Raw genomic sequence first — 17,398 nt, 5'->3', positions numbered from 1 at the left:
AAGGGATTGAGAACATCTCGATGAGGGAAACCTAGGTTAAATATTATTATATAAGCATTGAAGTAAAAGCACTTTCATTTGTGTTGCCTTTCCTCCCACCCTAGTAAGTTATAGCCACTCATCTGCTATATTAATTTTTACTGTATTTTCGTTCTAAAGGTGTGCTAGTACTATAAAACAAAGTGGTTGCAGGCTTGAGTCATATGATACTAAAACTGAAAAAAGGAAAAATGCATCTTCTGATTAGTGCTATAGAAAATCAGTCTGTTCGTGCCTAAAATAATGTTTAGATTTATGTAACTTTTTTGTGGTTCAGTTTGTCAGTGTTTAAAGACAACTTTGGTCAGCAGTTTCGTGTGATCGTGGTACCTATATTTAGCGTTATAGTATATAGCTTGGCTTTGTTTCAAGTTATTTTCTGAGAAATAACTTGATACACTGTAGAAGGGGCAAGATTTTATCTAGAACAGACTGTTTCAGTTGGAAGGTACCTACAATGATAATCTAGTCCAATCTAATTGACATCTGTCAGTTGATAGAAATATTTCTTGATAGATTTGGTTTCAAAGGTCTTGCAATGGTGTATTTTGCAAGTGCAAAGATATGTGTTTATTACATAAATGAAGTTTATTCTCAGTGTCTCTCATTCTGTCTTACAACAGCTGTAGCTTTCTAGTAATAACAGATAACTTCAGCTGCCAGGAAATAACTTGCTAGGTTCTTGTCCTCTCAGTGAGAGAGGTGTGTTTTTTTATTCATTTCAGACGGTCCCGGTGAATCCTGTGTCTTTCTCCAGGCTCTGTTTGGTCAGCTAGCACATATTTTGGCCTCATGCAGCTTTTATCTTGAATCATTAGTTCTAATTAGCACAAGATAACTAAAACGTTTGTGAAGTCTACTGCGATGCTCTAGCAGCATTGACAATCCGTTAAGTGGAGGCTAAAAATGTGTAGTGTAGACATACCCATACTGAGGGCTGGGTACTAACTCTCATGTCATGTTGATGAATCAGTCTGCTTATAATGCAGAAAAATGGTTGTGAAAATGAATGTGTACAGCTGTTTTCAGATATTTGGTGAAAATTCAATACCCACGCACTCTACTTGGGATGGTTTAATGCATATTGGATGAAATTAACTCATCAAACCAAGAAATTATATACGTACATATTTTCCATTCCTGTATTTCTTGTTTTCAGGCTTCTTTCCAACGCTCTAATAGTCATGACAAAGTGAGGAAAATAGTTGCAGAAGAGGGACGTACAGCAAGGAACCTAATCGCCTGGAGTGTTCCCCTGCAAAACAAAGAAGACGATGGTATGTATTCAGCAGTCTTCCCCCAGATTTTTTCTCTTCCTGTCCTTCGTCCACTGGACTTGCTTGTATGGAAACATGTTGCTTGCATAGGATTTCTCTGTAAAAGAATAAATGGTTATGTTTAGCATACGTAGTACAGTCATGAAGCTTTTTTCCAAAATGCACTATGCATTTGACATAGGACTTTATAAAACCTTCACAGTGGCAGATTAAAAACTGTTTTAATTTGGTCTTTAAGCAACATCTGAGGCTCTTGTCTCCTGCTGATATTATCAAGATACTTGCGTAGTATAATAATGTTACTTAAAGAACTGGGCTTTGAAAAGGCTGTTAAAAACTGATCTCTTAACTTGGGAATTCAGAATTGTAGGGAGGATGCTTTCTGTGCTCTGAAACAAACAAGTCTGGAAATTTCTTTTAGTATCACTTCAGTCTGTGTTACGTATCCGTGAAGACTCTTCAAGGAAGGGGATATGTGGGGACAGTTTTCCATAATGCAAGTCCTCAGAACAGTTTTGTTACTGTTGTAATATTCTCTTGCGGTATGATGACTTAAGGAGCCAGGAACTGACTAATTTTTATACTGCTCAAGCTGTTCCAGATGTCAGAATGATGTTTGCGAGGACTTCATCTCAAGTGTTTTTTGTACCTCGTGTATCCCTATGGAGGTCCTGCTGCTTTTGAGTTTTAGGGGGGAGTATCTAAAAGTAAACTTTTATTTTAGTTTAGTTTTTTTGCTGTGAGCGTGGTTGAACACTGGAAGAAGTTGCCTAGAGAAACTGTGGGCAATCTTCATCCTTGGACATGCTGAAAACGTGACTGGACATAGTCCTGGGCAGCCTGCTCTAGCTGACACTGCTTTAAGCTGGGAGGTTGGCTTAGATAATCTGTAGAGGTTCTTTCCAGCCTCAGCTGTTGTGTGATTCTGCCAGTGGAAAAGATATTTCTATGAACAGTTACGTCTAGGTTACAAGATAATTAACCCTATGCCTGAAGTAAACTGAGGCCAAGTTTAAACTGTCTTTGGCTTGCTTTATGCATTGAGGTATATTTGTGGTTTGGGGTTTTGTGTTGTGTTTTTTTTTTTAAAGCTGAAAAGTCTAAAGTCACAGAAGACAATGAGATGCATGAAAACCCATTTAGATGTTTGTGTTTGGACATTTATATACGTTTCATCAAGGAAATTGCAGTCAGTTCAATTGTATGTCAGTTGAACAATGACACACAGAATGATAGATAACTTAGGTTTATCAGCTAACCATCCTAAACATCATTACAAAAGTCCACATTTACAGGCTTTGGTTCCCAGTCATGACCCTTTTACTTCAGCATTGACCCAGCTACCTTAGTACATTTCGTATAGCAGCAGCAGAAAAACATGCACTGTAAATGTCTGTTAGCTACGGGTAGGAAGAGAAAATTGAAATAATTTAAGATTTGAGCATAATTTGACTAAGTAGAATGCATGCCTCTCAGCTCTGGATCACATGCAGCAGCCACTCAGTTTATTATCACAAATACGTGGATTTGTAAGTGGGCCAGTTCTGTGTTCTTAAGGGAGCTTCATTTACATGTGTCTCCAGAAGGTCCATTTATCTGGTCTTAGAGTTTCCTGAGTGTTCTTGAGTGTGTCTGTTGATATTACTGGACTAGTCACGTATGCCATCTAAGCAGAATTAGAATTGGGACCTAAATTGTTTATAGATTCTGAATTACTCTTTTGGAGAAGGTAGTAACATGAATGAATTTATGTGAAAGGAACACAGAGTTTATCTCAAACAGTATTTTTGAGTTACTTGTGAGTTAATTCAATTTCTGTGTAAAGTCTTTATTTTTAATACTACCTTGTTTGTAATATTATTTTAGAAACTTTCGAGTAAGACTTTTTCTTTAAAAATGAGTGAATGTGAGTTGTAGATGAATGTTTTCTCCAAGTCTTAGCATTTTCTGCTAAACAGTGAAGAATGGATGTAAAAGTGAATTTTTAGCCTTCATTAAACAGTTGCTATATATGATGATTAACATCCAAGTAGCTATATTAATTTCCTTCTTTTGGTCATATTAGCGCCATTGTAATTTTTTAAACTTTTTGTCACTGGTGCTTTCTTCTTTTTAAATCATAGACTGACCTTTTTGCACAATACAAAAATCAGATTGTAATTGCCTGATGGAAAATTTCCCTGTGGAAAGGAACTTGTAGCTAAAGAAAGTCTGGCAGAGCCAGATCCTGTACCTCTTGACCCTTGTCTTGGCATAGAGGGTATATATGTTGGTGTCATTGAGCTCTGGTTCATTTTATGCTGATCTTTCAATATGTATTTTGTTCTTGAGGAATGATAAAGCACTATTATGAATTAGGACAGTTCTAACTCGTTCAAGGGTTGTGTAAATCAGGCCAAAGGTTCAGGTTGCCTGAGCCAATCCTGCAACCCTTCTGTACAAAGCAGAACTCTGTGCAGTTTCTTCTGCTCATAACATTCAGAGGTATTGCTTTGGCAGTAACAGTGTGATTTAACATTTTATAGTATAGGCTGTTACTCATGTTTTTTCTGCAGAAACAGTGAGAGTATGAGCATTTGCTAGTATTAGTGGTAATATTATGGAGAGCTGATAAATTAAAATACTGGATTAATTTTTTCAGTTCATGTATGCTTTCTTTTTCCTTTTCTATTTCAATTAAAAATCATGTGCTTGTGTCCTTCTTGCCATTTAACTTTCCCCGTGAAAGGCTTGTGTATTTTATATAGAGGATACGGGAAAAAGAGCGGTAATGAAAAGAATTGCAATCAAAACCTTCTGATTCTTTAATGGAAATATAGAATTCCTGTCAATAAGAAATATTTCCTTAAAAAGTAGAGAGATTTCTGGAATGACAGGTAGCACACTACACGTTTTGGAGCAGCGTGCCCCCTTATTATGTCAGAGCTGAAATTCTAGTTATGAATACAGATCAATGACATGAGAAAATCCACCTCCAGCAAAACATGGTGGCACTGATCTAGAAGAAGTATGACTGTTAACACATTTCAATTCTTGAAATTAAAGTAGTCCTTCACAGAATTCATTAATATGCAGCAGATTCTGTTGGATAAAATAATTAACAATAGGGTTGACTTCGTGCCCTAGGAGAATGGTTTTACAATTGTCCAAATGTCAGTCTGATATTCTGTCTCCAGAATTAAATTTGTGTTCCAAATTGATGGCCACCAGCTGCCTATTGCAGTCACTTAGATCTTGTCCACCTTGGAAGGCTGTGATCATGCTAATGACGGACTTCAGAATTTTTTCAGGTAAAGGAAACATTTTATTCGTTGAAAGGTACCTGGCGCACTTTGAGGAGCCTGCAGTGTAACCTGCTCCTTCAGCAAAAGCCTGATGGAGTAAATAGGTTTTGCAGTGTGTGGTGAAAGTAATGAAACTTGGCTCTCCGGCCAAGTAAGGAACTTCAAAGAGTCATGACTGAAAACATTGCGTGTAAGTCCCAGCAACATTGGACCTGGTTGTAACTGGCAGACATAACATGAAGGGAAAGGTGTTCTTTAAGGCTTATAAGTCTCAAACCTTGAATTTCACTGAAACAAATGGGAATCCAGTCTACTGCTGGTAGGTGAATACAGGGCTGTTATGTTCTGGGTGAGACAGTGATTTGTACAAGTAATTTTGAGCAAAATATATTGCTGTAATTCAATCTGGAGGTGGAAAAACCATGGAGAACTTTGGTTAGACCTGTGCTTGAAGGCAGTCGTTTCTCCAGGTCCTTAGTAGAAAAATCACATCTACTACTATTCTACAAACTTTTAAAAAGATACAGTTTATAATACTATTAGAAACTGTGTATAATACTATTATAATACTATTAGAAACATATTAGAATATGCTTCCTCAATTAAGGGGTCAAAAATACCAGTCTCATCTGGTTGCTTCCTCCAGGCAGATGCCACTGCCTTACTTGAAATGAGCTTCAGGCAACCAGGTCTATTCCAAGCCTCATTTTTGCAAAAATGTTTCTTAAGGTGGACATCTACTGGGCTAGTAAGATAGATTCTGCAGTACAGACGCGTTATATGTGGCAATGGCACTATAATGTAGATGTCTGTCTTAGAGGCTTTGTAGATAGATGGAAAAAGAGAGGCGACAGAGTAGATTTCTCACACTCTGTATAAGAAATGGAGGAAAAGAAAGGGAATGCTTACCCAATTGTATCCTCAGATTAATTCAAAGAGATGAAAAGAAATATAATTGAAAATTGTGATTGTTCCTGCTGAAGGTCTGATGATAAACAGTGTCAAAGGTGCTGAACCAACATACACAGTTGATCTCTGCCATAGTGAGAACAGAAATGAGGGTTGCTCTTAATTACTAAATGTAAAGGCTATTCCCACATGTCTCATATCAGTAAAACTATACAAAAGACAGAGATGAGAGGGATGATTGTTGAGTTTGTTAGTATGAAAGATGGATTCTGAAAATAGTTTATCAGTAACTTTTTTTTTTGGAGATATTAGCACCTTAGCTTTTTGTGACAGGAAGTCTTCACAAATCATGAACTCTGTGTGCTTCGTATTTAAGTACCAGACAGAGAGGAAATGGACTTCAAGTGTAAAATACTCCTGTAGCTCCCTGAATGCTGCAAAACTTTGCTACTTCATATATTTTGCATTGGCAACTTAATAGCTAATGAGGTGATCATCTTTGTTCACTATTGTTCTTTCCTTAAAATTCAGTAAGTTCCTAGCATATAATGCCCTTCATATGTCACTGAGTTCCTATGCATCTCATAGCAACAGTAGTATTGTATAGTTATATACAGCAGTAGTCACTGAACATATGCCTTACCATTGAACAGTGCTCTTGTGTGGTCACTACTTGTGAATATAAAAGGAAAAAGCAGAAAGGAAGACATCTTCTAATAACCAGAGGCATTTATTAAAAGAAAAAGACTAATAAAGCTTGGAAATGTGGCTGCTGCTGAAAGACGAAACTTTTTGGCCCGCACACCTTAAGAAGAAAATAGTCCTCGCCACAAATTATTTGCTTTTAAGTTTGCAACACCTGGTATTTGCATAAGTTTTGTTTTGTCTAAGTGTCTGCCTTATGTAGAAAGTGCCTGAAAACTTGCATTTGTCTTTACAGGGGAATTGTTCAGACATTTCCCAGTTCTTAGATGATGGATTAGTATTCTGTTTTTTATAGAATATAAAGAGACTGCAACTTTTTGTGTGTACATCTGCCCTTTTTAAATTTTAACATACTCAGATTTGTAAGCCTTTTCACTGTGCAAGGTCTGTATGGCATTGGATTGAAAATCTTGTCTTTGCAGAATGTAAATCAGCTCAGAAGAGAGACTTTGGTGATTAAAATGTTTCACTAATTGTAATTCTGACATGTAACTGATCCACAGTTTAAGCTTTTTAGTGAATTGGCAGTTTTTATAAATACAGTAGCTGAATAAATTTTTTCCTGAATGCTGTTAAATTGAGTTCAATATATTAATTTGTACCTGTTGTTTTGGCTAATGTAGCATTTAAAAAATGAATTACCAAGCAAATAATTTTTAATTTGTTTAAAATTAAAGATTGTTCCCTGGGATAGCCAATGATGCAAACCAGCTGTACAACTGCTTGGTGAAGAGAGGTTTACAGCTGCTTTACATAAGCAGAGCAATGTAAAACAGCCAGACTGTGTTAGGGAGTTTGGCCTAAGAACTGTTAAAAATTCAATTGGACAATTCTGAAATTCAAAAATGATCTCAGCGGTCAAGGAAGGAACTATATTCAACAAATGCATTTATTTGCTTGGCTTCATCGAGCTAAATAATCTTGAAACTTTTACTTAGATGTAATTTGGGCTAGAGAATACTCTTTCCATAGTTAGTGTTTGATCTACTTGCTTACATTTTTGGTAATTGGATCCTGTGATTTTCATGTTGTGCAAGTTAGATACTTAGTTGGAGAAATAAAACTTAAACAAAACAAAACAAAAAATTACCTCTGAGCAAATCTCAAAGATTAAATGCAAACATGTCAGGTAGCTCTAGGCTAAAACAAATTGATCTATGCAAAGATAACTCAATCAGTTAAGAAATTGCCACCACCACAGCACTGAGACCTAAAATCGTCTTTTCTGACTGTGGGAATTTGAACCAATTTTGGAAGCACAGTTGCTAAAGTCACTTCATATAAGCAATGGAGCGAGACAGGTACATTTGAGGAGGCATTTCAGATCTTGAGGGGACAGACTCATGTTTTTGTCTCTTCTGTTGACTACCGAAATGCAGGTGAACTAAATCCATTCCTAAGTTCTGATTGTCCCCATTTTTCTTGGCAGAACATACGCAGATCTACTGGTAGGTGGTTTGAATGGTTTGAGAAAAACTAAATGATTACATTTGTTTTTCCTAAGAAAGAAACTCCTTGCTCTAATTCTTCAGTAAAACCTAATAGAACAGTAATTGAAAAGCAGACTTTTTTTTTTTAATCTATATAGAAAAGTAGTATCATATTTGACATGTAGGTTGTAATGATACAATTTTCAGAGGCACTGAGCACTGAAAGGTATGTTACATTTGTTGAATGAAGTCTGTCATTCTTGCCTTTGTAATTTTTTTCATTTTCTCTATGTTTTCTGGCGTAACCCGCACTCTGAACTGTGGAATATATATTTGGAATATACAGGTTTACAAATGTCTTAACTCATAAATTGTGCCCATTTCAGTACATTGCAAGATGGGATATATGCATTTTAGTATGCTCTATCTAATTAAAATCATTGTTGTTGATTGAAAGAGTTGCTTCTCCCGCAGGAAAATCGAAATGGCAAGGTGGTGGAAAAACAAAGAGGGTGACTCAAGGAACACACAAGACTGCAAAGCAGGTATCTGCTCGTTTTTTGTTTTGGTTATGACATAAAACAATATGAAAATGTTTTGTCATATCACTGATACATTATTGGGTGAATAATAGATTCATAAAACTGTGCACACATTATATTCTTGAAGCATTCAGGTTTCAAAGTCAAGTATTCAGAAGTTTAAAAATGCCAGAATTTAGATTATCTTCCTCAGCCTTTACTTTTGGCACTTCCTAACCTTTAGGTGTATGACTTTTTGGCATTCAAGTTATTTTAGGGAAAGTGCTGTTCAATAAAATGACACAGAATATTGTTCCTGTAAGCATGCTGCTTATACAAAGGCTACCTTTCTGCCCAATTTCTAATTTAAGGGAATACTTTATTTCCTGACCTCATGTGTTAATAGCTGAAGCCAATATATCCTATTCTGGAAAAAATTAATCCAGGTGGGTAAAAGTTCTGAGAGTCATGAGTGGAAAGCAAGTCTGAATGAGAAATGTCAAGAAGAAACTGCTCTTATTTTTATTCATGTTTTTTCTATGTGACTGACAGTCTTTATTACATTAATAAAATAATACCACAGTCTTTCCTCATGTTTATTAGTTTAACAGTTGCCTTTATTCGATTAATGGATTTAGCCATTAGTATGGCTTTAGCCATTTAGTATTTGAGACAGTCTGTCAGACTTTGATAATATGGCATATGGAAGATGTTATTGGAGAGGGGGAAGGAAAAATGTTCTGCTTCCATATAGATGTATTTGCATCGTTGAAACACACGCATGTTATTTTCCCAATTTAGTTTAGCAGCTCTTAACCTTGTGTTCTCTCTTCACACACTAGTATGTTACAAACACTATGTATCCTGATTTTATTGTTCTGTGAAGGTGGAATTTATTTGATGTAGTTGGAGCTCCATGTCAGGGTTTATCCTCAGAACCTTTCGGTGTAAGAGTAATGTGCCACATAGTTTGGATTCTGTCTATTTTAGTCGCTTGGGATTATGGAAATACTGAGTTTTCAGGGGAATACTTGGTTGTTATTTAGTGGCTCTGTGTGGGATTGCTATACTAAAACTATATGGTAGGAACAGTGCATTCCTAGTGGGTACAATTAAGATTTGAAGCGGACTGCTGAGTGCCTCTTGGCAGTTCAGTTTGGCATTCAGCACCTTTATTTCTACTGCATTTCAGACACTGGATACTGCTGCAGGTTGGTGGCTTTTTTGTTACTTTTGTTGGGCCTTCAGTTTTAATTTTCTTTTACATATAAATGGGCCACTAATCTCAAGAAAATGAACTTATAAGAACTCTTACGTGTGATCTTATCAACCCCATCTTCCTCTCAGTAGGGTGCCAGCAAATCTACATTCAATAAATTTTGGCATTCTGGGAATAAATATACACTTTATACTTTCCAGAACTCCAAGGCAAGTTACTGAAACTGTTTTGGAAAAAAGAGATTCAGTTGTCACATCACTTCCATCATCCACACTGAGTTACTCAAGTTGTAGGGAGGAATGTTCCCATGTTTCTTAACTTCAAAGACACAAAAGCTTTGCATTTTCTGCAGCTGAAGGTTTCAACTGTCACTACAAGTGAGATAATATGAACTAGCACCTCTGAATCTTCACTGTTCTTGTGTTGTTTTTTTTGTTACAGTGAGGACAAGCTTCAGTGTAGGCCTGCGAGATCATGTCTATATAAGCCATCATCACACTTGGAGTAAACGTGCATATTATTTGAGGGTGGGGGGGAGACCAAGACAAGCTATTTTTTTGTGTTCGTAAACACTTTGTGGAGGTTTTTTAGGGTGGTTTGTTTTTTAATGTGTGATGGTCTGCAAAGTTGTGGAACATAGAGTAAATTTTGGGTTAGTGTACAGTTAAAGGCTGAGAGCTCTGAGACCACTTGAAAGATTCAAAAGTAAGTACTCGTATCCAGTTAAGAGAGTGACTTCTAGAAAGTAGCAGGTTCGGAGCTTCACAACTCTGCTCAGATAAACTGAATTCTGTGTCCTTGTGTCTTGCCAGTGGAAAGAGGTTTGTGCCTCAACTACTAACCAAAGTGGAAAATCTGCTAAGAGTTAGCTGGAAGCACCAGGCACAGGAGTGTAGGTGCAGTTTGTGTGGTTTGGGTAGAGCTCCTTGGTGAAGATGTGGGATTGCTGCCTTGTCATTCTTCAGACTACATGGTTAGAAATATTTTGTCCTGTGCCCATATGTTCCCTCTAAGTACCAGAGAGATTGAGAGATCGTCTCTGGAAATTGAGTTTTACTATTGCATCGCTCTCAACCTGAGCGTGACACTGAAAAATATAATCTGGTCAAAAGTACGTACTTCTAATAAGTGCTGTTTAATTAAAACTCGATCCCAGGGAGGATGAATAAGAATAATAAAACTATAGTTGTACATCAGGACAGAAACTACGGTATTGAAAAGTCTCTATGTAATCCAGCATTTCTTGCTTTTCACCGTGAAAGGTTAGTTTGGTTCATCAGAAAATTTATCTAAGAAGCTTGCAGGTAAAGATGCTGCTGAACAATATACAGATTAACTCAGAAATTCTGAAATCAGAAATTGGTGCTTGCATTAAACATCTGTACAGGATATAGCAGTCTGTATAAATATTAGCAGTATATTTACATTAAAAGTAATCTTCACTGCAGCTCTTAAATGGAAGTAGGTATTAGCTTTCATTTCAGTAAAGTTAGTTCCAGTCAAACTTCATTAAGTTCAAAAATAGTTTGCTGAGTTTGATCTTTTTTCATGGAATTTCTGAAGACTTAAGTGCCAAGCATGTGACGCTGTTTGGGTTCTTCGCTGAAAAGTCACTTCTGTTTCCTTGAGTGGCAGCTAGCAGGCTGTGACAAATTCAAATGAATAGTGTTAGAACCGACTCGTATCAGGAACTTAAAATGCTTAATTAAGCAACTTAATGCTCACCTGCTTGTGTGATTGTGTTTAGAAGAAATTTAGTAGTTTAGGGGTTTGCATCCTTTCAAAGGTGTTCTGCTGGAGTATAAGAAACTGTAAATGTTCCTTAGGTTTTGCTTAGATGCTGGAAATCTGCTTACAAGGGAACTGCCACAATTTACAGTACTTAGCACAGTTCAACATGCTGATTTCCTAATTAAAATATGACTGACATAGAGAGGATGAATGGATGCCAGATGTAGTAAATTGATAAAATTTCTTGCTAAATATTAAAACATATTCCATGACACTGTCCCAAACATACATTTGAAAATATTTCTTTCAAATAATGAGAATTATGCATGATTCCCATTCCAAAACAACTGATCCTTTAGATCAACAATGTTAGCTGAATGAGTAGAAACCTAGTCACTGTACGAAGGTCACATTTTATTAGGCAGCAAAAGGTAACACTGTTATTTTAATATAGCTAATTATTGTTCTGTATTTAAGGTTGTGTCATTATAAACTGTATTTTAAAGGAGCTGTAAATTAGCCAGTATAAGCTTTGTTTAAAAGGTTTATATACAAGGCCTCAGCTAAGGCGTATCTTTTTTCCAAGGTGTGCTTTAAGAGGTGACTCTTCTGTCTTAGAAGAAAAAATATGAAATACTCTGACGTATTAATCCCTTCTGAAATTCCTGTTCATTGGTTGTTTATGATCTGCATCTTTTTTGAACATGTCTGTCGTGCATACATTAGCTGGGGTTCAACTGGAGTGCACTTAGAGCAGTTTGAGATATATGTAAGGGTAGTAGGGATGTTAGGATGATTGTAGTAAATCAGGTTCCTATTCCTCCCCTTCTTACGAAAAAATTAGAATCTGAACCCAAGTGCAGGTGAGAGCATAACCATTTTGTCAGCGCTGTGTCTACCTCCTAATTATACAAAGTGGAATTTGCTGTGTTTAATGCTGTGCGGTACAGGTAGAGCACAGAGAGGAATAATCTGACTGGAACCCAGAGAGAGAGGCTACTGAAGAAACAGCTCTGGAATTTACTGAACAGTTTTGCAGGTTCTATTTTCATGTCAGGGTTCTGCTTTCTTGTAATGGGGAGCTGTGTTTATGGTGTGAATTTATCAAACAAAGCCCCTAAAAGCTAGAGAAGAAAGGCATTTATATTCTTAAATGATTTTTCAGTCACTGTATTTATTTACTGCCTATTTTCCCGTTCTGTAATTTGAGCATGAGAATTACAAGTTCATTTACATTTCCTAAACATGCAGGGAACTTTTTGTAGCTTAGGCGCAATTTGCTGGAATTCAAGAGAATCCACTTAAGGAGAATGAGGAAAATTTTCTCTAGACTTTGTACAGTCTTTTGCTCTCTATTCTATATATTTCAACATAACAACATTATTATAGCTCTTCCTTAAAAGTACTTTCCTTGATAAGTCCATCCAAAACTATGCTACAGTTCCTGATTACGTTATGTTGCCTATGGTCTAAAATGACTTTCCTATAGGAATTCTCTGTCTGTGGTTCTGTGAAAGGACTTGCCACAGCAGCATTTCCCTGACATTAATGCTCATGGATTAGGAGGAGGGTTTAAAAATGACAAAGTTGTATGTAATGTCTTGGTAACAGAATCTAACAGTATTGGAATCTTGCTGGTGTGATTGTTAGTAAAATGTAATTTTCATCTCTGGATGCACATATTTATCAGAATAAGCGGTATAGGGTGTGTAATTAGAAAAAGTAACTTTCCAGTGTGCGAAGAGCCAGAATATCCTGTACTCTTCTTTAGTGAAAAAATTCTTTTTTACAAATGTTTGTCTATGTGGAAAAAATGTGTGTTGCACAGAAGCCCAGCCCCTTACCATACTTCTGTTTGTTGTTTTCCATTGTATCTTGTTTTTTCAGAGCACTACCATAGACTGTAAATTAACATCGGGAGCAGCTGGAGATAAAAACTTTGACAAAAGCCCAACGAAAACAAGACAGCCTCGGAAGGTTGATCTGCGAGCTCGATACTGGGCGTTTCTTTTTGACAATCTCAGACGGGCAGTTGATGAAATCTATGTTACATGTGAATCGGATCAGAGTGTAGTGGAATGCAAGGTAAGTCTGCAGCTGTTCTCTCCCTGTTGTCATGTGGCACTTATTCCTTACAAAAAAGGCAAATGAGGAGCTAGAGACTCAGAAACATGTTGCTTTTTGGTTTGTAATTCCTGAAGGCTCGTAAATAGGAAAACTGATAATGTATTTATTCAGATTTAAGAAGATGCTTTCATGTTAGGCAGTGACTACTTTTTGAAGTGTATAAAACTTGTAGTGATGTACATAATGTTATTAGATCTCATATTTTGGATGAAATTTTATTTAGATCTGATTTTGTTGGTTTTCTGACTGAACATTGATTTTTTTTTTCTTTCCCTATAATGTTCTCTACTCTAGGTGGCACTGTTGTGATTCAGCCTTTTTCACATTCATTTGCTTCCTATTAAGTGGCTTAATTATACATTGCTCCCTTTTTGCAGGGATAGTTGTTGCTCTTCCATTTCTCTCTGTGGTGTTGGGAAAGTGATTTGTGGTCAAGTGTAAACCGTGTCTGGTTGGGATGTCACTGTAAGACGTGCTTCCTAATTTCGAATAACCTGTGTTTGTAATAGCTTGTGCATCTGTTCTATGTTTTATGATAATTTTCTAGTAGATCTGTAGAAAGACCATTGTCATTTAATCACTCATTCTTTAGAAAAAGAATGTATCACAAGCATTAAGAGAAGGCAGGAGAATATATTATAAAAGAAAAGTTCAAGGCTTCTGTGTTCATATTAAACATGGCTGAAAACTCAACACATTCTGGAAATGATTATGTAATCACTGTAAAAAATTACATATATCAATTTAAGTAAACTTTTTTCTTATCATATGCATCTAGTTCTCTGCGGTAATCAGACACAGCCAAATTGACTTTGAGATTAGCGTACAAATACATTTCATTGAAAGCAGGTTTGAAAACTGAACAGTAGCTAGAGGCTTCCAAATCGCTGATTGGTCTAACACAATTTAACATTTTGTTACTGAAATGTCTTCCTGCTCAGGAAACTTCTCTGCAGAATTTTTTGGTTTAAGAAAATCAGTCAGCCTTGCATTGTAATTAGATTACCATTTTAAACTTCTGCGACTGAAAGAACAGAAGCATATTTGTATCATTATCACATATTTGAGGAGTTAGATGTCATTCAGCATTTTAATTGTGCTACTTGATCTGATCTTGGATGAAGATATTACATAGCCTAAGTGAAAAGTCTTTATTTTAGGAGGCGCTTGTTGATGATGTGTGTATCTGTGTGTATCACATTACTTGTTTGCAAAACAGAGGTGGAAAAAAACAAAGATGAGTAAACAGGGCAGTTTAATGTCATGTGTTGTAAAACTTACGTGACATTCATATTGATTTTGCTGTTTAAAATGTCTTTTCTTCTTAGCAGAACAAAGTGCCTTACATAAGTAGCTGGAATATGTTTCTGCTGTGGTCTTTTGTTTGTGAAATTTTCTTTTAAAGGTTTCTGTTAAATGATGATTATTACTCTTTTGATGAATTACTAAAATTTCTGCTAAATAAGCTATGAAGTATAGAACTGTCAAGTCTTGCAAATTATTTTTACTCATAATGTTTCAGTTCTATCAATTCTGCATTTTGGGATGGTTACTGTGGACAGATACAATCCAGTTTCTACCAGTGGTGAAGCCGTCGATGTGTTCTAGCTAATCACAGCAGAGTATCCTAACTGCTGTCTTTTGAAGTGAGTGCTATACGTAACTCTTATATGTACAAGCATATAACATTTTTGGTGTTAAATACATAGGCTTCAACTAGGGAGTGATCAACCTTGTAACTGGTATAGAGGTATGTTTTAATTTTTGATGGAATATTAGTGATAACAAACAACAGATCTTTGGGGAAACCACGAGTCTTCTTCACCTTTGATCCTGAAAAGCTAGAGCTTGCTGTCTTACATCAACAAAAATATCTTGTCCAAGTGCAGCTTTCATATTGTGGAATATATAGAAAGTATTTACTGTAGTACCTCAGCCTTTAGGAGTTCATAAATTAAAATAATGATTTAGACCCAGAGTTCAGTTGGCAAATTATATTTGAAAAGCACTCATGACGTTTCAAGAATTCATGTAGCTTAGTAGGAGGCCTATGTTCTGCTTTAAAAGTAGCTTAACTCAGTCTTTAGGTTGATCATTACAATTTGTCCGTGTGTGACTCAGATCAGGTGATTGATCATCATTTGCTTATCACTCACTCGGTTTATTGCCTTGGCTTTGGTAGTTCTATATACGTTGCTATCGTGACTCTCAAGTGCCCAGTTTCACACTTTGTATTGACTGTTCTGATTGTGCCTGGTCAGCTCTTGCAAGATCTCTGGTCTTGCCTTTTCTTGCTACTTGAAAATGTTAAAGCAATAAACAGAATCTAGATTCCTGGTTTAGTGTCAGCTTGTGTGTCCAGTGCTGCAAGAGGGAGGGTTGTAGCGATGTGCTGTGTGTTATGCCAGGGTTGGCTCCAGCTGCTCAAACATGCAGGGCTGCGAGGATGCAAAGTGACTTTATGCCTCTGAATGAGGTATATGTATATAATGGCATAATATGAGGTGTAATATGAATTCTGTGTGGTCTAATGAGGTATCTCCGTAATTCTCCTGTCATTGGTAGAATACCATTAGTGCGGATGTGGCATGGCAAAATACGTTCAGCTTCAGTGGCAGGAAAATACTGTCTGTAATGTGTATAATCCTTTTCTTAGGCTTTTGGACTTACGACATTTCTGGCACCAGAGAAACTAGTAGGGAGATGATGGGAAAACAGGCTCCACTAGATCCACAGTTTGCAGAACCACTTAGGCTTTTTTGTTTCGTGTTTTGTTTGTTTGTTTTCTTGCTCTTTGGGCAGGAGGAGTTCAGCTTATTCTTTTTCCATTTTTATGTATAGCAGTACTGGTCTTCTGAATATTTTAATTTTAATATGGAAATTCCATTTATAATATATAACTTTTACTAAAACTCTCTCTAAATGTGAGAATTGATTAACTGTTTTCTGTAAACTTTTTATACTGCATAGAAAAGTATCTAGTGGCTAAAATGTTACAAGAGATACCAACAGAAATTCTCACTTGAAAGTGGATGAATGTTTTTCTGCCATACCTAAAGAATTGAGATGATTTTGATGAGAATTTCATATTGTCACATTTTTCTATTTACTCTCCAAACTCATTTGACAGAATATCTTGTTAGCTCTTTTGATGAAGTACTATTTTTATTTTTATTACTATACGTATGTGGGAAACAATACTAAATAAGGAACCACAGTGGTTCAGCTGTTAACGTTTTTGTTTGTTTGTTTGTTTTAAGTGGGATTTTGAAAAAATCCTTTTTATTAAGATAAATCCATGCTATCATAAACTTCCTTAATTTAAACTTTTAAAGTGATATCTCTTCAAACTTACGGCTTGGCCAAAAGGGGCACGTGCTGTTCTATTTAACCATTTTGGTTTTATAAAGATTATCTTAAAAGAAGACCTGTGTAAAAATGAAATGTGACAATTTATGGCATTTAAAACCTTCAGATTTTTTTTTCATTATGGTTTTGTACCTTTTGCTCACTTATAGTCTTCCAAGTTGGTATAGCTTTATTGATTACGTTGTCACTGAAGATAATGTTTGATGCTCCCAAATCGGAAAGGGCTCTAGTGGCTGGTTGTGGTTGAAACTGCAGACGAAGGGGTTGTGGTAAGGACAGAAACAGTGGAAATGTGTGTAACAGGATCGGTGATTGTGTATATTTTCTCTCATCTTTGGTCACTGCTGAAGTTGGTATTTTGCTATTGATTTGGAATGGAGAACTCTCAAGTCATGTGTATAGATATGGCTTTGATGCTTTGTATATAAAGATATAATGAACACAGTGGAATTATTTCTAAAATAAAGGGCTCTAAAGTTTAAGCATCATCTTAATGTACATAAGCAAGTTGGTGTGATAGTGATAGAGATTAGATATATTGTGATAGTTTTGGCTATAATCTTCAACACTGCAAAATGCAAATTGTGTGTTCTAAACATGAGAATTAGTTATACCTTTAAATCTCTTTCTGTATGCTGAGAGAAATTAAGCCCCAAATTATTTGTGGATGGTGGCAGACAGATTCTGTAGTCAATTTAGGACAACTGAGTTTGGGTTAATAGAGAAATGCGTCTTCAGCTGCTGTTCTTTTATGGTCTTCAGGTGTCTCAGCAACTGAGTTTATATA

The 17,398-nt window shown here is 36.2% G+C and overlaps 1 protein-coding gene across 2 annotated transcripts in view; it reads left to right on the top strand.

Annotated features, from left to right (window-relative positions):
* SCAPER (S-phase cyclin A associated protein in the ER) overlaps positions 1–17,398 on the top strand; it is a 153,578-nt gene that overhangs the window by 4,508 nt on the left and 131,672 nt on the right. For both annotated transcript variants that reach the window (XM_065641925.1, XM_065641923.1), the window contains exons 3-5: positions 1,199–1,316; positions 8,119–8,189; positions 13,003–13,200. In XM_065641925.1, the coding sequence (XP_065497997.1) occupies positions 1,199–1,316; positions 8,119–8,189; positions 13,003–13,200 (387 nt within the window). The remainder of the gene's footprint in view (positions 1–1,198; positions 1,317–8,118; positions 8,190–13,002; positions 13,201–17,398) is intronic.

This window comes from Caloenas nicobarica, chromosome 10 (assembly GCF_036013445.1).
Source record: "Caloenas nicobarica isolate bCalNic1 chromosome 10, bCalNic1.hap1, whole genome shotgun sequence".
Lineage (NCBI taxonomy): Eukaryota > Metazoa > Chordata > Aves > Columbiformes > Columbidae > Caloenas > Caloenas nicobarica.
This window is presented reverse-complemented; position numbering and strand designations above follow the sequence as displayed.